The 25,119-nt window shown below is 40.6% G+C and overlaps 2 protein-coding genes across 2 annotated transcripts; one reads left to right on the top strand and one right to left on the bottom strand.

Moving 5' to 3' along the window:
• Positions 1-817: 817 nt before the first annotated feature.
• LOC147885987 (uncharacterized) lies at positions 818-1,990 on the bottom strand. The gene is made up of 3 exons (XM_087396262.1): positions 1,332-1,990; positions 1,038-1,235; positions 818-946 (listed from the first exon to the last, which is right to left on the bottom strand). The coding sequence occupies exons 1-3, from the start codon at positions 1,680-1,682 to the stop codon at positions 818-820; spliced, it is 678 nt and encodes a 225-aa protein (XP_087252388.1). The 5' UTR covers positions 1,683-1,990.
• Positions 1,991-3,829: 1,839 nt separating this feature from the next.
• LOC147885986 (uncharacterized) lies at positions 3,830-6,882 on the top strand. The gene is made up of 2 exons (XM_087396119.1): positions 3,830-6,326; positions 6,579-6,882. The coding sequence occupies exon 1, from the start codon at positions 3,842-3,844 to the stop codon at positions 6,161-6,163; it is 2,322 nt and encodes a 773-aa protein (XP_087252245.1). The 5' UTR covers positions 3,830-3,841; the 3' UTR covers positions 6,164-6,326; positions 6,579-6,882.
• Positions 6,883-25,119: the final 18,237 nt, after the last annotated feature.

The raw sequence follows: 25,119 nt of genomic DNA, 5'->3' as shown, positions 1-25,119 counted from the left end.
GAGTAATTGTGCAAGGATATGTTGACTCGTTTAGAAGCATTGTGTTTGCATTTTTTCTATTGTTTTTACCAAAGTTCATTTTTCTAGAAAGCTTTAATCCATTGTAGATGAATATTGAAAAAGGACTTTCAAACATTGTGTAAAAACGTTGAAGAATGTCCACTACCAATGCACATGATGATGCAGAATTGAGTAATACCTTTTCTATACTTTCATTTGTGAATTTTATATCTTTTTGAATTGAAGCAAACATCATCCATGGTGATTTTGATGCTTCCACCTTCAACATTATGCTGTCTAACATTGTTTGAAGAAGTTGCTCATATGTAAAATTAGGAAAGAAATGTAATACACATATGAGAATGTTTGTATTAAATGGATTAGAAAGAATGAATGTTGGATTCATTTGCTAAGTGTTTTTCTTCTAGCAATTTTGTTAAATCCATTTTGTGAATTCTAAAATGAATTGAATATATAACACTCTAAAATTTAGTACAAGTGTAAGTATACACAAAATCAAGAGAAAAATATATGAAAGATAGGAAAGTGGAAGTAATATTTCAATAGAAAGCAAATTACATTAAGCATTTGGTTCAAATGCAATTACAAATCCAGAACTATTGATGGTAAAGCTCCCACTAGGCTTGGTGGTCTTGAGTTTGCTTCTTGCCATCATCAAGTTCTCCTCATACAATTAGATGAATGGCAAAGACAAGGCTAGGACAATGTCCACATATTGCCTTCTTATGTGAACAGAAACTTGTTTTCCTCCACGCTGTATGATATCTCCAATGAGGGAAGGCACTTGTTCAATGTTTTAGGGACTTTTGCAAGAATAGCAAAATGGTCTAAGTGGATCTCTGCTAACACGCAATCCTCCACAAGCCTCACAAACGTGCTCGATCAAATCAACATTGACATTTGTAAAATGCAAAATGCCAAACACCTGCAAAAGCAAGAACTTGTGAGCTTTAATTTAGAATATGTTGATTGTGTTTGTAAGAGCAAGCTATTCACCTTTGTTCCATATCCTAAACGTGAAACTTGGCTGGTGAAAGATCATCTCTTGTTGAATCATCAGCGACTTCTGCCAAAATAGTAAAGTCGAAAACACAAATGGTTCCCTTTGCCTTCAAGAAGGATACATTCTTTAGAACATACATAACTACACTTTCTTCATTGAATTCCTGGATGAGTTGAGTAAGAGTTGGTTTCCTTTCATTGACAAAGGACCACTGCAATATACATGAACAAGGTAAAAGGAAGTAAAGTAAGAGAATGTTCACACCATAAACAAATAAGAAAGTGAAACGAGATGTTGTCTAACTCACTGCAGCTCTATCCTCATCTCGAGGTCCATCTACTTCAATAATTTGATCACCCATTCCCTCCTCGCTTGCAACTTTAATTATAACAATAGCAATTGTGCCCATAACATTTGAGACAGAATAGTTGTTGAAGTTGATCATGTCAGAGGCCCATAAGACATAAGTGCATAATGGATGATTGGGCAACAAGCGAAGATTGCCATCAAAGGGTTCACCCCTAATGATGCATGTAGTAGCATCAAGTAGTAAGGAGAACTTTGATGTACCACCTTCACTTATTCCCCTTAGTACCACAGTTGCCCCTTCTATTCTATAAAATTCACTAACTTGCAACAAATTGATGGATGTAGGCATTTGGGACAAGTAATGTCATTGTATGGCTACAATATTTGTCTGTAAGATCTCCTTTTAACTAAGTGGGGTACTTTGGATTATGGACTTTGTAGGTCCCATATTTGCATAAAAGCTTTCCTTCAAAAAACAAATCTAGGGGAGAACAATCAAATAATTGAGTGATGCTTAAAGAAATCAAGGCATTGCCTCCACCCACAAAATTTTCCTTTGAAGGGATGATCGCTTTTGTAAGCAATGGATTGAGAGGAGAGGGGACAAAGGTAGTAGCCCCATTGCATGCTTTGTAAGAATTTACTTCAACAAGCTCTTCTTTGCATATATGAGTTGTTTGCTAGCTGAAAATACAAGTATGCATAAAATGAGTTTTTGAAAAACAAACTAAATTTGTAGAATAAGATTTCCTGGGCCGAATTCAAGCGAATGAAAGTAAAGGGATAGCTATTGTTTCGTGCTCTGTTCTGGGCCAGTAGGAACGCATTCTGTTACGTTTCAGTGCTGATTGTCAGCAACGCAACGCATTCTCTTGGTTGTAGTTACGAAAGAATTACTCGCCTCCACCGTCCATCTTCGTTGCTTTCCTGCTTGTGCATTAAGCCCAATCCAAAAAACGAAAGCTGTATTGTTTTGCTTGAACTTCTGTTTTAATGAAGTTTCCCTCAGTTGCTTTGTGCAGGTCATACGTTGATTAAGAAGTGCACTGCCCTTTACTTCCTCCTCTCTGCCTTCTCCATTTCTTTGCCTTCTGTACGTCTTCCTGTTCCTGGGACTTGCGAAAGAACTTTCTCTGCGCGTGCCATTTTGTGTGGGCTTCCACTTCTTTTACCCCTCCTCCTGTAATTCCATTTCCTTGCCTTCTCTACGTCTTCCTGTTCCTGGGACCTGCAAAAAACTTTCTCTGCGCGTGGCATTTTCTGTGGGCTTTCACTTCTTTTGTGCTATTGCCCTCCCATAGTTCATAGTTGTTTTATTGCCTTCTCCCATTGCGCTGCTTGTGCACTTACGTATCAAAAAACTGAGGCGCATAAAAATGTTGGCCTGCCTTTTTGTCACTAACTCTAGAGTGCCTCTACAGTAAGTTATGAGAAGTTGACCCGATTCCAAGTTGCCCCTAACCCTTGCTGCTTGCAACTTTAATCGTTAACCCACCAGGAGCAATAACAAAATTATTGGAAAATTTTGATGTACTAAAATGAGTTTCTTAATAATCACAATAGTATTCTTCTTCATAAATTTGAACTAAAAGATTAACTAAATAGTTATTATTTGCAAATTTGATGGGGCATTGAAGTAAATTATTTGCAATACAACAAAAGCGTACAGAAGCAAAACAGTGACTACAATCACCAGTAATACCGTCTATAACAGATTTGCCTTTTCCAGTATCGCCGTCGCTTCGATGAGAAAGCTTATGAGAAGTGGGAGTAATAGGTGACTCCAAAACCTGAGGGCATGCCTTAGCAAGTCTGCACAATATGTAAAACTTTGTGAGAAATAAAGAAGAGAATGAAGAAAGGAAGGAAGGACGATCAAAAGAAAGGAACACGAAATTGACAGGCACCCTTTGCAAACGCCCCGCTGTCCGTGTCCATAAAGTCGATGGACGCTTCTACTCCTGCCATTTGCGTTATCTGAGATCGTGCGCACGTTGGGAGACTCCGAGACATAGCCTCTCCAATTTATATAGCAGAGGTAAGGTCCAAGACCATAGACGACGACAAATAATGATCATAACAACATATCGTAGAGATATTCGACGCAGAAAGCTAATGGTGCAAGTCGTCGAAAACGAAAACCTTATTCAATCACAACTACTCGACAGTAATTGGGTGCAGGGCTTGACGACAGAAATCAGTCGTAACGAACAGAGCCAGCAAAAGAGAATTAACCGCCAACGAAGATACCCAAATGAATGACAAAGTCTACCCGCAGCAGTGAGTGTACTGAGATCATATCACTGAAAATATTCCACAATAATTCCCACAAAGGTATCAATCATTCGGCAGAGGCATGAGAGGTTACCAAGAAATGGAGAGCAAGACGATGCTAAAAGGGTGAAGATGCAAACTCCAATGAGAAAAATCCCCGTGGTGTATAAAAAAAATTCCTCAATTTCTGCATTGCCAAAAAGGAAGTGAAGGGAGGGAGGAGCAAAGAGAGCCATGTCCGTCCTCCAAATCCAAATCCAGTGCTTTTCCAAGGCAATGGTGAGCAACCCACAAACTCCTCAAGCTCATGCTTTGCCTCAACAAAAGCTGGCCTATGTCTCCTCCCTGCAGCAGCAAGCCCCCCGCTCCCAACAACAGCAGCAGACCATCCGCCCCCCCCTCCCCTTGCCCAAAAAAGCCCACTCCGTCCTCTCCATCCTCCAAGAAGATGCCTACTGGAGCCCCCGCCTCGACTCCGCCCTCTCCGACCTCTCCCCTCACCTTCAGCCTCGCGTCTTTTGTGAATTGCTTAAATCCGTCCGTGATGCCGGTTTCGCCCTTCAGCTCTTCGACTGGGCCGATCAACAACCCAATTTCGCCCACGACCTCAACTCTTACTATGCCTTGATTGACATCCTCGGCCACGCCGAGGAATTCCGGGCCATCTGGCGCATCGTTGAGTCCATGCGCAAGAGAGGTTTGGTGGTGACGGATGCCCCCTTCAACGTGCTTATCAGAACTTACCGAGCTGCTGGCATGGTGGGCGAGGCAGTCAAAACTTTCCGAGCGATGAAGAAGTATCGTTGTCGGCCTACCCCGCAGACGTATAACGAATATATCGGCACGCTAGTTGAGGCTCGCAGATTGAACGACGCCCTCTATACGTTTGCGGACATGGTAGAGAGTGGTTGCACCCCTGATGGTGTAACTTATGCCATCTTAGTTACCGCACTCTGTAAGAATGGGGATTTAGCCAAGGCCAGGGAACTTGTGGACGCAATGGTTGCGAAAGGTCACATACCGACCAGGTATATATTCCATGCACTCATCGACAGTTTTATTAAAGCAGGATATGAAGAAGAAGCCCTGTCGACCTTACAGGAAATGTTGGAAATGGGAAGTGCCCCCAATGTGGTAACTTACAGAATGCTGATCTATGGGTTTTGCAAACACGGAAAAGCAGATGAAGCGGTGGCTTTCATGGAGTTAATGATCGATGCGGGCTGTGATCCCGGTACAAAAATCTATAATGCTCTGATCCATGCACTGTTGAAAAAGGGCAAAGCTACATCAGCTATCTTGATGTACAGAGTGATGAAGGAAAGGGGATGTGATCCTGATGTGGTGACGTACAATATTCTGATTAACTGGTTGTGTAGGGAAGGCAAAATAGATGAAGCATTTCAGTTACTAGATGAGCTCTGCGCTGAGGGATCTGTTCCTGATATTAGGACATACAATGTGTTAGTAGATGGCATTTTCAAGGCAGGCAGGGGAGACAGAGCTGCTGCTGTTGTCCCGGAAATGCGAAAACGGGGGTGTGAGCCTGATGAGCTTACATACTGTACACTAATCAACGGGTTGGTGAAGGATGCTAGAACAGATGAAGCGGTAGAGATTTTTGAGGAAATGATACGCAGTGGTTTTGACCCTCGTACCACTATGCACAACAAGTTAATCGATAGTCTGTTCAAATTGGGCAGAGCAGACATGGCCCTCTCGATTTTTCAGAGAATGAAAGGGAATGGATACAATCCCAATGTGGTGACATACAACACACTTATTAATGGGCTTTGCAAAATTGGAAAAACTGATGAGGCGTTGGAGTTATTGGATGAGATGATCAAAAGAGGCTGCAATCCTAACACGATAACATACACCACTCTGATTGATGGCCTTTTCAAGGCAGGCCGCGTAGAAGTTGCTCTCTCTACCATGAGAAAGATGTTGGGAAAGGGAAGCAATCCCAGTGTGGTGACTTACTCCACTGTGATGAATTGGCTATGCAAAAAGGGGAGAATAGATGAAGCTTCAGAGCTTTTGGGTGAAATGATAGAAAGGGGTTGCAGTCCAAACAATCATACGTACAGCACATTGATTGATGGACTTTTCACAGCAGGCAGGATGGAGCAAGCTATTGCCACTTTTACGGGAATGAAGAATACGGGATGCCATCCCAACATAGTGACCTACAATTCAGTTATCAAGGGACTATGCAAGGGTGGCTTTATAGACAAAGCTTTGGCACTCATGGATGAGATGAGGAGTGAGGGGTGCTTTCCTGATTTGGTAAGTTATACAATACTAATGGATGGTTATTTCACTGTAGGAAGGACAGATTTGGCCCTTTCTACTTTCTCACTAATGAGAGAGAAGGGCTTCAAACCAAGTCTTGTGACTTACACTACTGTGATTGGAGGGCTGTGTAAGGAAGGCAAAACAAGTGAAGCTTTGAAACTCTTGGATGATATCATAGCTAGTGGGTGTGATCCAAAGATTTTGAAGATATTGAGTGGCATGATAGAAGGAGGACCAAACTGCTACCCAGTTGGATGAGGCTCATTATCACAGGCAGTATCAAACAAGTCATCTTTATACTTCTGAGGAATGGAGAACAGAGGAGCCCTGCGTCAAGTGATGTGGAGATGTCATGAGTTCAAGAATGGTGAAGTGGTCATGCTATACTTTCCTGGGATGGGATGGATCTGCAGTCGACCTTGTAAAGCCCAATGCACTCATGACTTCTGAGGACTATTTTCAATCGTATGGTTGTGAGTCTGAACGCTTACCTGTTTCAAGCCTTTATTGTTGGGCTTTTCCTGTTACAATGCCTTGTACGATCAATCCCTTGCCAGCTACTGAGCCTCTGTTCTATTTCTCCTCAGCCTAATTGACTCAATTTTCTATGGTTGCTTCTTGGCTTCCAAGTTATTGTCAATCTATCTGACCTTCATGGTTCCCATTGCTGTAGATTTTTTGGGACACAGGAGCTGTTTGATCCATGGGAGCTCCAGTGTTAAGGGGCTTCCGTGCTTGTTTATGCAAAAGCAAGTACATTGTCCCACAGCTAGCTTGTGCATTGAGGGGACCAATTGAAGGTTCACGTATCTGTCTACTGACGTCATTGAATGCCGGGAACAGGTTGGTGAAATCTATTAGGGAGTAAGGCGTAGGAGGATGTCTGGCCACATTTAGATTGTTTTTGTATGTATGCTACATTCATCGATCTCCATATTAAATTCTTATCAGGGATTTTACTCATTTGGATCCCTGGGCATTCTTGGCAACCAGGTCTCCTGCCGGGTTGGTCTGAGTCAAAGCCTACAGGCTGTATTTTAGTAGCCTTATTGCAATATCCATTGATTTATGTATAGGTCATGGCCTCCTTGCTCTCCTTGTTTCTACTATGCTTTTGTTAATTTTGCACCAGTGAGGGTCTGAAGGTTTCAATGCCAGTGTTAAGCCAGTATGGCATAGTCATAGTATGCCATCAGAGTAATACTTTTATTGAAGTATGTAATGAGGCATAAATGCAGGGTTCACGATGCCTGTGTGCTTATGTCTGACTGAAATCTGTCCTGACCTTAAGGGAGTTCTACCTTTTCTAGAAGTTGTTTTATCTATGTGGCAACTTGTTTCCTTGTCGGGTTGCCCTTCTATTAACATAAATGGATATTATATCATAAGTATGCTTGCATCATGCAACATGAGTACGTCTGTGGGTGGGCGGTGCACGTGCACAGATTGATCTTGACCAGCAGCAAGGAACTAGCTTTTAATCACTGGTCCGTCATTTAAGGTAATTGGATCTCATCTTATGCCTGTTCTTGCGCAATGGTCTGACTTGTGGAGCATAAGATATCTAGACATTGGGTGAAAACAAGGCTTCTAAACAATATATCAAGATACAGCTGGGAACTCAGAAGCTTGTAAATACTTTTTTGTCAGCTTTCTTTGTAAGCACTAGCCTTTCCAAATAGCTAGTCCACGCGTATTCACTTAGATTTGTGACAGAAACCTAGTTCAAAAGACCTTTACATATACAGTTGCTTCATGCATGTGGGGACGTGTAGAATATGTGCACAATTATAGGAGCATGTCTCGGAATTCCCAAAGGGTGCTAGATACAATTAATGAGCAATTAACAGCAATTACAACCACTTAGAAGATTCAGATTTGCAAGAAAGAAACTTTGAACAACAATCCCAGAGCTAGATTGCCCTGAGGTCACACCTGACACGGATTTTACAACAGAGCCATATCTTCCATCCACATCGCATGCAATGTTGAATAGTTGTGAAACTTAACCAGGTAGCGACGGGAAACTCTACCTCTAATCTTGCGTTCCGAATGTGCCACAATTTGCTCTGGTACCAGAATTTCATCCTCTTCTTCAACTTCAGGTTGTTTCTCATGAGGCAAGTGCTCTGGCACAGCACCGTGGAACGGCTTTAATAGACTAACATGGAAGGCATTATGGATCTTCCAATGATCCGGTAGCTTCAGCCTGTAAGCTACATCACTTATCTTCTCCGAAACATGGAAAGGCCCATAGTAACGCATATTCAACTTGGTGTACAACCTTTCCTTACCCTTCTTGTTCCGAAGTCTCGCTCTATGGAAGCGCAACAGAACCCAATTGCCTTCCTTGAAGACCAACTCACGCCTATGGCGATCAGCTGCTCTCTTTTGCATCTCCTGAGTCTTCTGAAGAGCTATCTTGACTTTCATGTAAGCCTCATCCAAACTTTCCACATACCTATCTGCCTCAAAGATCTTGTCATTGATATGCAAAATGGGTGGAACTTTTCTACCACCTTCCACATTCTCGAAAGGTGCTTTACTAGTTGCACTATGAACAGTATTGTTATAAGCGAACTCCACAAGTGGCAGATACTGCTCCCATTTTGCCTTATGCTCTGAAACATAGCACTTCAAAAGATCTAGAACTATATCATTACCTTTCTTTGACTCACCGTTAGTCTGTGGATGAAAGGAGGATGAGAAGTTAAGAGTTGTACCAACATTCTGGAAAAGCCCTCTTCAAAAAAGACTCGTCATCCGTGATCCCTGTCACTAACAATAGACTCTGACATACCATGTAGCCGAAAGATATTGCCTAGGAACAATTTTGTCATCTGATTAGCTGAAATTTTTTTCCTCACCAGAATAAAGTGGGCTTGCTTGCTAAACCTGCAAATAATGGTCCAAATCCCATCATGGCCTGATGGTGTACGAGGAAGATCAAAGACAAAGTCCATAGCAATACTTTGCCAAGGTCTATCAAGAATAGGCAACGGTTGTAACAATCCTGGTGTCTTCTGCCGGTCATACTTAACCTTTTGGCAAGTGATGCATGTTCAAACAAATGCCTCCACATCTCGTCTCAAAGCTGGCTAGTAAAAGAATGCTCAATAGCCTTCACCGTGGCCTCTATGGCTTGCATACGGTGGACCATGACTTTCTGTAAGAATCTTCGGCCTCAATTGCTTCCTGACACAAAGGCGACCATGCATCAAAAGAAAACCTTCCTTGAGAGTATATATAATGATCATGCTTCTGTTCATCAATGAGCTGGTCAAATATCCTTGTGAAATCATCATCGTGTGCATATTGTTCCTTCATAGCATCTAACTCACTATGATAAGGAATAGTTACTGTTGAGACTTGAGGCTTCCTGGAAATCGCATCAGGCGCTAGTCTCTTGGATAAGGCATCAGCTCTACCACATTCTTCTTGCTTGGTACATGAATAATCTGAATATGGAAAATAGACAAGGAGTCTCATATGCTTCTCTGATAACTTCCTCTGAGTAAGGAAGTAGCACAAGGAAGAATGATCTGCTTGTACATAAAAATCAGCACAAAGCAAATAGTGCTTCCACATGGACAAGGCATGAGTTACAGCAAGCATCTCTTTCTCATAGATGCCCAAACTCATCTCAACTGGTTGCAAAACCCTACTTTCGTAGGGGACTCTCGACCCTCTTACATTAAAACGCCTCCTACGATGTTGCCACAAGCATCACACTAAACAACGAAGGGTTTCTGAAGATCTGGAAGAATTAGCACACAACTTTTCTTTCAGCTTCTCAAAAGTTGAGTTTTCCTTCTTAGTCCATCGAAAAGACATCCCTTTATTTTGCAAAGCATGCAACGGCAAAGCAATCTCACCAAAATACTTGATAATTCGTCTGTAGTAGGAGCATAAACCAAGAAAACTCCGTACCTCATGAACATGCTTGAGCCGTGGCCAAGAACGGATTGCTTCTAGCTTGGCAAGGTCCATCTTGACTCCATCCTTTGAGATGATGTGCCCAAGAAAGTGGATCTCTAACATGAAGAACTCAATCTTCTTGGCATTGATAACTAATTGATGCTTCTGCAACTCTCAGAACACAATACCCAAATGTTTCTTATGCTCCTCCTCGTTCTTTGAAAACACAATGATGTCGTCAAAGAACGTACCAACAAAGGCCCTATGATTTCGAAAAATCCTATCCATCATCCGATTGAATGTGGCCAAAGCATTAGTCAAACCAAATGGCATAACGAGATACTCATACAATCCAAAACTGCTTCGAAAAGCTATCTTGTGCACATCTTCTAGCCGGATGCGAATCTAATGATATCCGCTCTTCAAGTCAATTCGGCTAAACATGGCAAGCCCTTCCAACCTTTCCAGAACATCATCAATGCGAGGAATGGGAAACATGTTCCTGATAGTGATCTTGTTAAGTGCACGGTAGTCAATGCACATTCTCCAAGATCCATCCTTCTTTTCAACTAACAAAATTGGGGAACAAAAAGGAGAGAAACTTGGCCTTATGAGTCCTTTCTGAAGTAAATCATTGACCTGGCTCATAATCTTTTCTTGCTGGGCTGCACTTACTTTGTACAACAGCTTGTTAGGCAGGGTACTCCGTGAAGTTATATCTATCGAATGATCCTCGAGTCTTTCTGGTGGTAACTTTCCAAGCAAAGATTCAGAAAAAACAATCTTTAAACTCATAAAGAAAATCTATCCTAGCTTTTTCCAGCCAAGAATGCTGAGACTTAGCTTGATCTGGTGGAATTTCTTTTGCAAAAATCAAGGAGAAAGATTATTTTTCATTACCGAAGAAATGGCCAAAGCCAATTCAACAGGAACGGATTCCCCTTTGAGTTTAACATCCAAAATGTGTTTTCTTCCTCGATGGGTTAGGGTCAGCTTATAAAAGTATCCATCTCTGCGTTTACCCTGTAGCACCAGGGTATACCCAAAAAAATGTCACACCCAAACAAGGGCATCATATGAAATTCCTTGAAGTCCATGTAGTTCTGAATTTGCAAGTGAAGCTTCCCAATGACCGGAGTAACAGTAGAAGTGAACTCAGGGCTAATCATATTTGCTTCACAGATTGGCCCCATCTCCTTGGGACGAATACCTAGTTTACTTGTTGACTCGAGTGAGATGAAGTTGGCACGAGCTCCTGGGTCAAATAACATCAAACAAGTCTGGTCTCGAACCTTCCCCCAAGCTCGACACAGCTTCGACTTCTCATCATTCTATTCCTCACCGCCGATAACATCAGGCATCAATCTTGCACTAGGTTTAGGCTTCTTCCCCTTTCGCTCACTCTTCTATTGTTTCTCATCATCATTGGGCTCCATGCGTTTCTTCTTTGGACAGTCAGCTATACAGTGTGGCCTTCCTCTCTACAATAAAAACACTCGTTTTATTTCATTAGTTCTCCCTTCTCCTCAAAAGTTAATCTCTTGTACTTAGTCTTCCTGAACTTGTGTCGCTGACCTGCAACCTTGGAACCCTTGTAGGCTCTCCACCTTTCTTCAACTTACCCTCCCCGAAACTGGATCACTTCCCTTGCATAAGGGCATATGTTGTATTTGCGTTCTCAATAACTGAAACATATTGTTGACCCTTGTCTTTGTACAATAGTCTCTTAGCTCTTTCAGTAGCCCACAACAATACTTCTCCACCTGCTCTAATAAGGGCACAAACCTATATGAACTGACAGGTAAGAGAGCTGACTAGAATTTTTTGTTATAAGTCTCAAGGTTAGCACAGCTCCTAGCATTGAGGTCATGCCAGGCCGTCATCATATCCACCTCAAAACGTGTGGTCAGCCATGAAGCAGAAAATACTTGCTTGAAACTAACCCGTGTGATGGGAGCTAAACCTTGCACCATTGAAGAGCATTACCTTTCAGAAAAGTGACCGCCTTACAAATTTTGGAAGCTTCGGTGAAGTTTCTGCCAGAGTATAGGCTGCATCAAACTGCTACAGAAAAGTCAGCGTCTTCAACCGATCCTGCATCCCATTTGAATGTCTTGAACTTGACACCAGAACCTCCCTCCTTGAACTCCTCCATTTTGCCCTTAGGTGCCAGATTGTCGTAGACTGGGGGCTGTAAATATGGTGGCTGCTGTGGTTGCATCATATTTCATGTATTCTGTGCACCTGTTCCAGACCTTGGTGATGGATTGACCACTCCGGGCCCTGTAGGAGGCATCCAAAACATACCCATGGGAACCCCATGCCTCCCTGCATCCCTAGTTGAATTCCAACATTCTCATACATCACATTCGACATTTCGGGCTATGTACCTCCAAGTATCTAGCCCTGGAAATCTTGCATACTAGGCTGAGAGTCCATCGGGGAATTTCCAACCATGCCCATACCGTTGTTGGTCAGCCTAACATGGCCTGAAATACTGAACCGGCCCCAAAGTAGCCTGGATGTGAAACGGGTTCAAGAAGAGGTTGTTGTCCATAATTCCAAAATGAGAAATTGCTGGCCTGCTCATTCGGCCCAACACTTGGACCAAAATCTAACTGCTGAATAGGAACTTGAGACATGGGATTAGGTGAAGGATTACCTGGCTGAGGCTTCGATGACTACCTGCATGGCTACCACGTGTGTACCTCTTCCTCTTCTTCCCCCTGGGAGGGTTGAGAATCTTCTGAAGTCGAGGATTCTGTATCAACTGGGTCAAGATATTCATCGAGTCAAACGACTGCCCTCTTATCATAGTGTCAGCCTCATCTTTTTCTGACTGAACAGGAGTTGCTTGACGTTCCTACTGTCTAGGATCTTGCTACCCATATACTTACAATGCAAACATCTAGGGCCCAAACCTTGCTGCCTAGACTTCTATTGTCCAAAAGGCTACTACCCATAGAATTGTTGTTCAGGAGCCTTCTCCTCCTATGGAGAATCCTCATCACCAGAGGTCTCATGCTCCTCAATATCATGAAGGCTTTCCTGATCAGACTCTAGAGAGAAGTCTGAGATCTCTCTCTCTGAGACATAGTGACTGATTTTTCTCAGCTGAAATTATTGCTCAGTAATTTGTGCCTGCCCAGCACAACCACGGCCTCACCTCTTGAGAAAGATGGTGTTGTGTTTAGACAAGGGGAAGGTGCTTTGCAGGTTTGCAGATCTGGCCCATATTTTCTATTTTAACCACTACCACCGGCCTTCGGAATCCCCAAAGGGTGGTAGATACATTTAATGAGCAATTTACAAAAATTACAACCATTTAGAAAATTCAAATTTGCAAGAAAGAAACTTTGAATAACAATCCCAGAGCTAGATTGCCCCAGGGTCACACCTACCACGGTATTGGCCCCAAAACATGGTGCCCCTTGTTGTGTGGCTACTAGGGACGATAATGAGGATCACATGCAATAAAGCTACCAATTCTTGGTGTTTTTTGACTGCTTAGGGTCATGTCGACTCTCCCAAGAAGCTGGGAGCCACATAGACTCCCCCAAGCACGAACTAAACATGCTTTTGGGACTATTTAAGAGTGCTTTCAAAATGTTTTGTGGCTAGAGACATGATAAAGTGCTTTGAGGCTATTTGAGATTGCTTTGAGAATGCTTTGTGGCTGGAACGATGATAAACTGCTTTGTGATTGATTGGATCCATGAGGAACTACACTGAGAGTGTTTTCATATTGCTTTTTGATTGTTTGGAGCCATGATGAACTGCTTTGAGCATGCTTTGAGACTGCTTTCTAAATGCTTTCTGACTAGTGGTGGAGCCATGATGAATTGCTTTGAGCATGCTTTGAGACTTCTTTTCTGAATGCTTTTTGATTGGTTGTGGAGCCATGATGAACTACTTTGACACTGTTTTTAGACTACTTTCTGATTGTTTGGAGCCATGATGAACTGCTTTGAGAGTGTTTTCAGACAATTGTTTTGAGACTGCTTTGAGATTGCTTTGAGACTGCTTCCAACAACTAGTTTGAGACTACTTCCAGTAATTAGTTTGAGAATGGTCACAATGCACAAAGGGGGCACAAAGTGATATGATAGCTTGGGCCATAAAGAAACCTATGGGATGGCATGATGAACTACTTTGATAGTTGTTTTAGATTTCTTCTTTACTGGTTGGACATCATGAACTGCTATGAGAGTGTTCTAAGACACTTGCTTTGAGACTGCTTGAGTAAACCGCTTTGAGATTGCTTACTATAATGCACGAAGGGGGAACAAAGTGATATGTCAATTTTGGCCACAAAGAAACCTATGGGATGAAATGATTGTTGGACTTGTCTGCTGGAGTCAACCTTAGTTGTTGTAAAGCGGGTGAGTCTCTGATGAGAGCACTATTATTATTATGTAATGAGAGCACAGTGCCAATGATTTTTTTTTTGAAAGTAGATTATTGATAGTCTATGTTATTGCTTCTGAGAGATCCCTTGATTTGTACGCTACCATAGGTGGATCTATTCTAGCAATTCAAGTACACCTCTCTAGGTCAACATGCTCTATTTCGTGCGAAAGCTGAAGGACAGGTACACATGCTGCTGCATTTATCACGTGCAGGTTGATTTTTATCAAGGATGCAGTCAATCAAGTAAGGACCCAGAGTTTTGGTTTTCATGGAGCGTCTTGCAAGTGTGACTATCAGATATGTGGAAATAGTGAAGGTTGTCGAGCTTTTTGGACAGGCTTACAAGGGTGTCACTCCCCTCTGGGAGCTTGTGGTGTGCCCCAAACTTGTCAGAGCCACATTCCACCATTGTCAATGTATATTGGGTGAGTGCAAAAAATGTGGTCCAAAGAACATGTCATGTTGACCTTGTGAGATGAATCAAGTTTCCAAAAAGGTGATGGTGAAGGTCTTCTAGAATGTGGACACAGGCACCACTGTGAATAGAAAAAAGAAGCAAAGGAAAAACCTTGTGAGGAAGGAGATGGATTGCAACGATCTTATACAATTAATGAAGAAGCACCTCAAAATATTCATCAAGCACAATTACACTTATAAGTGGCAGGCTGAACCATTCAAAGAGTGCGTGCTAAGATTTTCTGAAGATGTGGTAGTTTCAGTGGTTGACTTTGTAGGAAACTGCTCTTTCAAGGAGCAAAACGAGATTCAGTCCATGCATTGGCACTTTAGCTAGGTTAAAATTGTTGTGCACATAACATATGTTCATATCGAGAGTGAGGTGGAGAAGACATTTCACTTATTTAGTTCAGATGACAAGGTGCACGACACCCTCTTTGGCCAGCATTGTTTTATGCGACATCATAGCTAGTTGACAATGCAGCCTCCCAATTCAAGGCTAGAAGGCCTTTCTATCTCATATCTAGATTTGAACAGCTCGGAGGTTTGCAATTGACATGGAATTTCTTTGGATCTGGGCACATCAAGGGAGAGCATGATGGAGCTGGGGCTGTTGTGAAGAGAGAATTGAAACATGAACAACTTAAGCAAAATGGAGCCACCTTAAATTGTGCATCTGATATCATGGGTTTCTTGAGGACCAACTTGTTTCATGGGGCTCAAGCCAACTATGCATGTAAGGAAAGGATTGTAGACACGAGTGTTTTGGGAGGTTAAGGAAGGAGATGCTGGTAGATCTATACAGTGGGACTATCAACCTGTGCCCAAGACATAATCCATGCACTGCTTCAAGGGAGCTCCACAAGGGGCTAGCAAGGAAAGAGCAATGAAAAGGTTGTCATGCTACTACAACACTTGTATGCAAGAGTCTTGGAGAAAGTGCACCAATAAAAATACTGTGTCCAAATCGAAATATCACATCATTGTTCCTAATTATGCTAGTGATTTGGGTAGCGATGATGAGCTCCTTGATGAACCTATGTATGTAGGGCATCATGATGCGATTAGTGATGCTCTTTGCATGGGGGACAATTTTGCAGTGAATGTAGAGGTAGACAATGAAGAAGGTTCCGACTTCTACATTTTTAAGTATACCAAAGCTAAAGAGTGAGCGAAAAGGCTATGCAAGATGGTTGGGAAAACATAATAGTAGAAAACTCCTATATTGTGAAGGGTTTATTCTATGGCCATCAAGGTCACCACCGCTATAAGCTTCTTGATGATCAACCTGAAGTCTTCTGAACCTACCATCTTCTAAGGTCAATCAAGTTTCCACTAGAAGCCATTGAGGGAGATAACTTGTGCTTGCTTCCACTTGAAGTGTACGAGACAATCTACAATAGTATGCCTTAGTATCTTTAATATATCTATTTCCCTGCCTTGCTTTCATTTATTTCCCTATGCTTCTTTGTTGCCATATCTTGGACAAGGGTGTTGGTTGGTATGTATGCTAGTATATATATTATCTGTGGATATGTAGTATCATAATAGTGAATGGGAAATTGCTTTTATAAATTTAAAAAAAACTATGTGAGTGATTTGTGATGACTTCTTGGAAGTGTCTGATCAGTGCTTTGTGACTGTTATGAAACTACTCGGTAGTGCACTGTGAGTGTTATGAGACTTCTTGGAAGTGCTTTGTGATTTGCTTTGTGACAGTCATGTAAGTGCTTTTTGACTGTTATATGACTTCTTGTTGGTAGAGCTTTGTGACAATTATGTGAGTGCTTTGTGGCTTCTCAGTAGTGCTTTATGAAAACCAACCAATCTCATAATATTGAAAGCTATGTGCATGCCTTGTGACTGCTCTATGAGTGCTTGATTAGTGCTTTGTGACTATTATGAAACTACTTGGTAATGCTTTGTGACTTTTATGAAACTTCTTGGAAGTGCTTTGTGACTACTTGGAAGTGCTTTGTGACAATTATGTGAGTGCTTTGTGACTGTTATATGACTTCTTGGTAGAGCTTTGTGACACTTGTGAGTACTTTGTGACTACTTGGTAGTGCTTTATGAATACTAAGCTGTCAAATAACAATGAAAGCTATGTGAGAGCTTTGTGACTACTCTGAGTGCTTGATTAGTACTTTGTGACTATTATTACCATGCTTGATTGTGCTTTCTAATGATTAGGAGACTTCTTGGAAGTGCTTTGTGACTACTTGGACTTCATGTCATAGTCATAATGGACAGCAAGATGTCCTATTCTATTGTGTTGAACATGATCTTTGTTAAGGCTTATAACACTTTGATTATGAGATCTGAGTAGTGCTTGATTATGAGATCCTCATAGCACTCTTTTCAAGAACATCCCATGCACACTACTATATTTCATAATGAATAAATTTGGAATCAAGGGGTGGAATCTATGCTCAATCTATGTAAACACATTTGGAATCTATGAAGGTTGAACAACCCCACTATAAAATTCAATCATTCTTCTTCTTTTGGCATTCACATTTTAGGCTATATTCATGCTATTGTCTTACAAACATTATGCTATGATGAATTCGTGCAAACAAGAAAATGACATTCAAATATTTGGTCAAAGGACAATCATTATTGCATGAAGGTCCAAGGTCGATGATAATATCAGTGCCACATGTAGGGTTAGGACTCAGGAGTACAATACATTTTGCAGGCCTTCCAAAAATTGAAATGAACCTGGCTCAATTCACAAAGTACATAGATAGCATCATTTAGTTACAATTCATACATGACAATACATTTAGGGCCAAGATACTACACCCTACTAGGGTTTCGGGGTCTGGCATATGTCCGAGGCTTCTCAAGATTAGCCATCTCGGTTGGCACCCATCGTAGATGTACAGCAAAACTTTTGGTGGCTTGCAAGCTTTCCCGGTGTGACCAAGCCCCAAAATAGTCTCCAAAAGCAAATTGCAGTTGATCCTGCAATAGTAACCATTGCCATAACCATGGTGCCAAGTGTCTAATTAGAAAATTGCAGTGCATGTGTGTAGGGACTATTGTCATCTTTAGAAGTATGTTGAATTTCCTAATCAAATTTCTTGTACACTTGTAAAAGCTATCATTAATAAGTACAGTACACGACTCATCGTGAAAGGGTATTGCTCCTAGAAATACCTTAGGTTCTTGAAAAACACAGACTTCCCATCCAAAATGGTGAAATGCACCAAGTCACAATATGTCTGATGAGATAGCTCAAAAAGCATGGTTCAAAATGCCTTCTTAGGTTGTGCATATGCTCTGAGCTCCATATACACATATCAAACCATCAATTTGCCTAATGTAAAAAATGCTCTGCATCCTCTGGAATAAGAAATGTAACAGTGAGAGCATTGAGATGAGGTCATGTGCTAAAATCTCATACATGTCGCACGTAAACATGACATCGTCATTGTGGCCAGAACAACTCTTTTTTATGATTGTGTGGATGAACCAACACACCATTCATGTCAAGAATAAGAGCACAGAGTTCCATGTTCTTGCTCTCGAGGATATAGTAGTAGTCAAGTGGAGGGGGAGGCAACATGTAACTACTCTCACAATTCGACAGTGGTATGGCAAATCGCCACTATGATGAATATGCTAGAGCTTGGCTTCATAAACCCTATGCACTCTCCTTCATTGATCTAGAAAAGAACCACAGGCTTGTACAACACTCATCTTGTGTCAGAGTTTGAAAGGACCTTTTACATATGTGATTAGCGCAAATTCGTTATCACCTAAACAAACCACGACATGATTATGTTCTTGTTCATAAAGCCACCTCTTTGTCTCTTGCTCTCCCATAAAACATTCAAAGATACAAGCTTGTGTTTCACCCAAAAGATCCTTTGATGATACAATATTTTAGAAAGACACAAGCCTATGAAGATCAAATATTTTTAAAAGATGCAAGCCTATCTTTTTAAAAGATACAACATAAAATTTTCAAAGATACAAGCCTATGATGATCAAATATTTTTAATGTGTATGCCGGCACAAGGCACTCTCTCACGAAATTCAGACAAAACATGGAGAACATACATGGAAGAAAACCTTTGACTTCAATTAGAAATTCTATCGGATGTCACAACTTCTGACATGAGGGTATAACCCAAACTCTAGTAATATGCCACTCAATACATAAGGGTATAACCCACACTTCTAATGTATAGGTAACAGTCTCTTGTAGGCTTGTGGCCTATGGGCAGATGCCGTACTTGCTTTTTGCTTTGCTGCAGGGGTCGCAACCTTTTCAATGTCACTCGGGGTTCTAAGACTTTTCCCCCTAATGTTAGGCAGTTGTGCACTTGATGGATTATCCAACTCTTTGACATTCTTTGTATGATGGCTCTTTGACCATCCCTTTAACCACTGTCCAATAGTCTACCCCTCTGGACTATTCTCCTCAGTGGTTACAACATCTTCTATAAGAGTGAGTCCATCTATGACAGCTTGAAAAGATGGGTCGCTAACCACTACCTCCGCCTCAACCATCTCTACTTCATCTTCCATGTTATTTATTTTCTCTTCTATAGGTTGGAGCACAGGCTCTAGGCTTACTGGTCTCACCCTGTGGTGTGCTATCCACAACACAGTTGCAAGTTCATCAATAAACATATGTGCATGTGCATGTCTTCCAAGCTTGTCTAATGACTGCACCTGTGGAAGATTGGATCTGTTCCAAGAAGCCCACGGCATCTTTTTCCTTGTGCAACAGTTTGTACTTGAGATATTGAGAAGAGTATATATGCAAGCTGACATGTGCAAGAATTAAATAAAGTGCTTGCTTGGTGCACTCAATCTGTAAAACTACAAGTGCATTCCATGTACTTTGGAGTGCTAGGGTTTGTTTCGTGCGTGTTGGATGCTTAATGAGCTTCTGTTAAGAATAACAAATGCCACGTGGTCTTGGGTGTGTGCATTCCATGTGCTTTGGAGTGCTCTTGCAAGGGTTTGCTCTATGTATGTTGGCTACTTAATGAGCTTCTATGAAGAATAGCAAATGCCATGTGGTCCTGGGTGTGTGCATGGGCTTAATGTATGTTCTCTGTGCTCCAAGGCATGCTATGAATGGTATCATGCATTTTTTGTCCTTTTTCCTTGATTTTATTTATGGGAAAAAAAGGGGCATTAGAGCCTCTCTCTCCTAGAATAGGGCGGCTATGAGTTGGTGAGAAAGCTTCCTAAGGTAGGGTGGCATTCTCCTAAATGGCATGCCATGCATATTTTTTGTGCTTTGATTTTTTTATGTGCTTTTACATATTAATTTTTAAATTGGTCCAAGCTCAAAAGACCCTATGTAAGCGAAGCCGCAATACAACATTGGCTTTGCTAGAAGACCTCCATTACTTACGATAGCTGTATAGCAAGGAGGTGCTCCAATTCCAAGGGGATTATGTCAAGTGGGGAATTGAAACAAAGCCATATCTCGATGCAATAGTGGTCATTTGTGCCTTGAGTATTGTCAACTGGATAGACATCCATTGCTCATACTCAGGTTAGAGCGGGTCTTATTTGGTGCACTATCAAAATATATTTGCTACTTATTTCCAAACAGAAGCTTAGGTTTTTCAATTATTTTGAGCATCTACCAATTCTAGATTTGCAAAAGTAGACTTTAGCATAGAAACTTCTCTTCATAGGGGGGAAGTAGTCTAAGAAGTTACATTTTTTGCTTATTTAGATTTTGCAAAGTATGAAAATTGATGTTTTGTATGTCAAAGTTATAGTCCTCATTTGAGTTCATGAAGAGGGGTTTTAGCTAGGGGGAAAAGTAGCATGAGGAAGCTATATTTTGTACCTATTAGATTTTGAGAAGATACGAGGTTTAATATTTTATATGTTGATGCTATGCTTTAGAAAGAAAAGTTGAATGAGCTTATTTGTTTTGTATGGATTATTTTATTCATAAGTTTTACTTCACAAATGTTGTGGCAAAGACAAGACCATGCAAGCAAGAGAAGCTTTTCTTGTAGCTTCAAAGTGTGCCATGGATATAACAAACAAGGACAATTCTTCTATACCACAACCTACTTTTCCTCTAGTAACATGGGAGCTATTGCAAGGTGCTGTGTGTGATTTGTTAGAGCACTTGTCAAGTCCTAAGGGTATTTTCTAGGCCCTAGTTGGATGCTTTAAAGGAGTGGTTCTTTTAATAGCCAAGAATATGATCGAAGGCTACCCTCGCTTGAAATATAATTCTAAAAAAGAGAAATTATTCTTTGAAATGTGGGAGGTTTCCGTGGGGGACTTTTATTTGCATGAAATACATAAATGTGATGGCAGCTATGTGCCATGTTGGGATCATAAAGATAGTAGATAATAGTGATGGGGAGAGCACCATCGTATGTCAATGTGCAAAATGAGATTGTGCCATATGTACTGAAGCAAAATCTTAGGTTCTTTAGCGGCAATAGAAATGCCCCAATTATAGGTTTCTAGAATTAGAGTGTGAAGTCTCTATATTCTCTTAGAGAGGGGATGTTAAGCAAAGGCACCTTCAAAATCGTGAGAATTATTTTGAAGTTATGGAATGGATTTTCATGAGATTTTTATGTACACGATTGTGTATTGTATTATGAGGTTGTATGAAAGCTGCTCTGGTTGGTTTGATAATGAGACATGATCTTAAGTTGTCCAAGCATAAATTCGTGGCATCCAAATTTGTGCTATGCTGTATATGCATCCTTTTCTTTTCCAAGAGAAAGAAAAATATCCACAAAAAAAATATTTTTGCAAATGGTTCTAATTTGAATGTGTTGTTTCTAGGCATTATTTAGGATTTTCCTAATCTTTGGTGTGTGTATATTTAGGATTTTACTAGATCTTTGGTGTGTGTGTGTGTGTTGCAATGCATGTTTAGGTGTAGAAGCTAAAAATGATCTAGCAGAATGAAAAAGGTTGTTTGCTTGTGTGCAAAGAGAGGTGATTCTAGTTATTTTGGATATGGATAATTTTAAAAATCCAAGCACTTCATCTACATGACAACCTATTAGATGCTTTCAAACAAGACATTGTGTAGAGGATGAGTAGAAGAGAAGACATATAATTGATGCATTCCCAGCTCAAGGCTATGTCGACTAAAGATTGGTTGAGTGAATCGCAACTATTATGGTAAACATTAAGTGCCATGCTAGTTGTGCTGCTGATATTATCCTTCCAAGTGAAAAGCAATTTCTTTGAGAAGAGATGTAGGAACTGACACATTCAAAGTTAACTACATTATCCAAAAGAAAGCTAGACATAAGAGAGTTTGAGTATTGCATGAGCATGGCTATAGGTGCGTGAGCCACTGCCAAGCCCAATCTAGGTGCAAGTTCTACTAATGTTGGGAGTTTAGCAAGTATCTATGTCCCTTGGCTATATCAAGATAAATAGTTCTTTTTCATAAAAAATTTTGTGAAGGCACGGAAGGGAAAACATTCTTTAATAAGATACAAGGTGTTTTCGAAAAAATCTTTCAATGAAGCACAATTAGCAAGCTTTATGAAAGAGGCATCTATGTGAGTAAATCACAATGTATTGATACAGGTACTTGCTATGTCACTAAGTCCTCCACATTTGGTGTTTACGCCATACCTCAATGGAGAGACATTACACATAGGTTTTTTTAAATACAAAAAATATCTTGAAATTGTAATCTAGATTTAGATGCAAACCAACAACAGTCAAGGAAATTGAAGGAAATTGTATCTTAATACTATAAAAAGACTTTCAAGAGGAAGAGAAAACTATAACAAGTATTTAGATTCTTACACTTTGATCATCTCATCGAGACCTAGACAACTACTTTAGAGAACAGCTAATGCTTTATGTCCCCTATCGTGAATTAGATAAAAATTTGAAGCAAATAAATGAGACATGGAAAATGGCCTATTTCAAGAACAGGGACCAAAATACTAGAGTACATTAAAAATGCAACTTTAGCTTAAATTTAGAAGATGGAAATGATGAAGCTTGGCAAATTTTGAGTGACGGGTAGATGATATGGCCACAAATGCAAATAACAATGTGTGGGTTGAAGCATTAAATAGTGCTATTTTGATGGAATCATCTAATATAATAGTTTGACCTATCACAAATTTACAGAGAACCAAGAAATAAGTATTCCCTTACCCCAAACAACCAATAACCAAGAAAGGAGCATGGGTGAAGCTTTCCAACTTCTTCAACCAACCAGGAAAGCAAGTGATCTCAAGAGGAACACTAATTGTGGCAAAATATGAAGAGGGGAGAGGAGAAGAGTGGAGATGAGGAGAGAGGGCGAGCTAGAGAGCACACCACAAATGACTAACTGTACACTAGATTTAGTTGAAAAAATATAATATATACAAACCCATTTAGGGTTAGGGTTAGGCGATCTAACCCTTTCCTTTATAGCAATAAAGACTCTTTTGGCTGCATTTCAATGAGACTGCCATAAACTGTGCTAGTGAGCTTACTGCATAACAAATATCTGGCCGTGTGATTATCAGATATATAAGAGATCTAATGAGTTGCCTATAGTATCTGTCATTGATTGTAGGCTTTTCTGAATCTTTAGTAAGTTTCAAACTCTATTCCATGGGAGTGGCTGCAATCTTGCAATCTACCATATGAAACTTCTTTAGGAGACTGTCAACATACTTGAGCTGACTCATGAATGTGCTATTTGAATCTCTCTAGAACTCAATTCCAAGACAATAGTGCATACGTCCAAGATCTTTTATGTCGAACTCTGCAGATAAGTCTTGTTTTAGTTTTCTGATGAAGCTATCCTTGCTTCCTGTCACAATCAGATCATCTATGTAAAAAAGTGCAATAGTAATGTCTTCCCCTTGAACTTTGTAGTAGAGAGTATGATCTGCATTGGATTTCATGTATCCCAGATTAGCAAAATACTTATCAATTCTGCTATACCAACTTCTGGGTGCTTGCTTTAAGCCATAAAGACTTTTCTTGAGATGGCAAACTTTATTCTCCTTTCTTGGTTCAACATAACCTACTCGTTGTTGCATGTAGACTTCTTGGTCTAGGTAACCATTGAGAAATGCATTCTTGACATCGAGCTGATACACATTCCATCTGCTAAGTGTCACTAGTGATATCAAGTACCGTATGGAATCCATCTTTGCTCTGGAGCATAAGTCTCATCATAGTCTTGACCATATTGTTGTGCAAATCCTTTTGCAACTAATTTGGCTTTGTATCTTTGAATACTACCATCTGGATTGTACTTCACTTTATATACCCATTTGTTTTCTATGGCCTTCTTTCCTAGTGGAAGGTCACATAATTCCCAAGTATTATTCTTATACAAAGCATCCATTTCTTCATTCATAGCAGTTTGCCATTCTAGCTTGTCTACTGCATCTTTGAAGTACACTAGCTCTTCTATAGCCATGATGGTAGTCATAAGAGCATAGTTGGTGGTTTCCACCTGAATTGCTTTGCCTTTCTGAGCATATGTCAATCTAGCTGGAGGTCTACTTTCCCTAGTAGACCGTCTGAGCTGCTATGGCTCTGCTTGGGGTGTTTCTGGCAATTCTTGCTCTTCTTCATCAACCTATTCTATAAATGATTGTGAAGTCGATGCTTCTATTTCCTGTGTCGGTGAGGTTTTCCATTCTGATACCTCATCAAAGATTACATCTCTAGAGATAATGACCTTGCGGTATGCTGCATAACCCCATATATCTGTATGAATCAAATCAAGAATACCTCATGCACGAGAGGTACTTCTACCAAAGTTGGTTTGCTTTTGTTTGCCGAAGCAGCATGCTTTGCAAACTTTTCCAAGAAACTGTAGCTTCGAAATCCCAATTTCCATATTCTGATTCCTGAGATCTAACAAGTACTTGAAGTTGACATGACCATATCTCTTGTGCCATTTTGCAAATAGTGGCATCTGTTGCAGTTGAGCTAACATGGCATGCTTATCTGGTACTATAGCTAGCATTTTGTATAAGCATCCTTCCTTGACACCTTTTGCTACTAGCTGACATCTTTTGGATTTATCTCTCATCACCGTCAAAGATGACTCAATATAATTGTGTTCCGTCATTTAACCTACTGACAAGAGGTTCTTGCTGAGTTTCGGAACATAGAGCACATCTTTCACCAATCCTTTTGTACCAGTGAAATTGTTCATAGGGATAACACCTATCCCTTGAACCGGATTCAGTGTATTGTCTGGTGTGTAGATGACATTTTGCTGACCTTCTAATGGCTTCATTTCTGTGAACCATTCCTAATGATTTGTCATCTGAGATGATGCACCGCTATTGATATACAAAGGATCCTGTTCCACTTGGTCAACTTGATAGTAACTAAAGTCCTCTTTGTTGAGATATCGAGCTCCACTTGTGATATGCTAGGGTGATCGTTGTGCATTTATGTCACCAACTTGTTAGCTACAGATG

The sequence above is a fragment of the Dipteris shenzhenensis genome, chromosome 25 (assembly GCF_047967505.1).
Source record: "Dipteris shenzhenensis isolate YYH24624 ecotype China chromosome 25, Dip_SZ_1.0, whole genome shotgun sequence".
NCBI lineage: Eukaryota > Viridiplantae > Streptophyta > Polypodiopsida > Gleicheniales > Dipteridaceae > Dipteris > Dipteris shenzhenensis.
The sequence above is the reverse complement of the archived record's forward strand: the minus strand, read 5'-3'. Positions and strand labels throughout refer to the sequence as shown.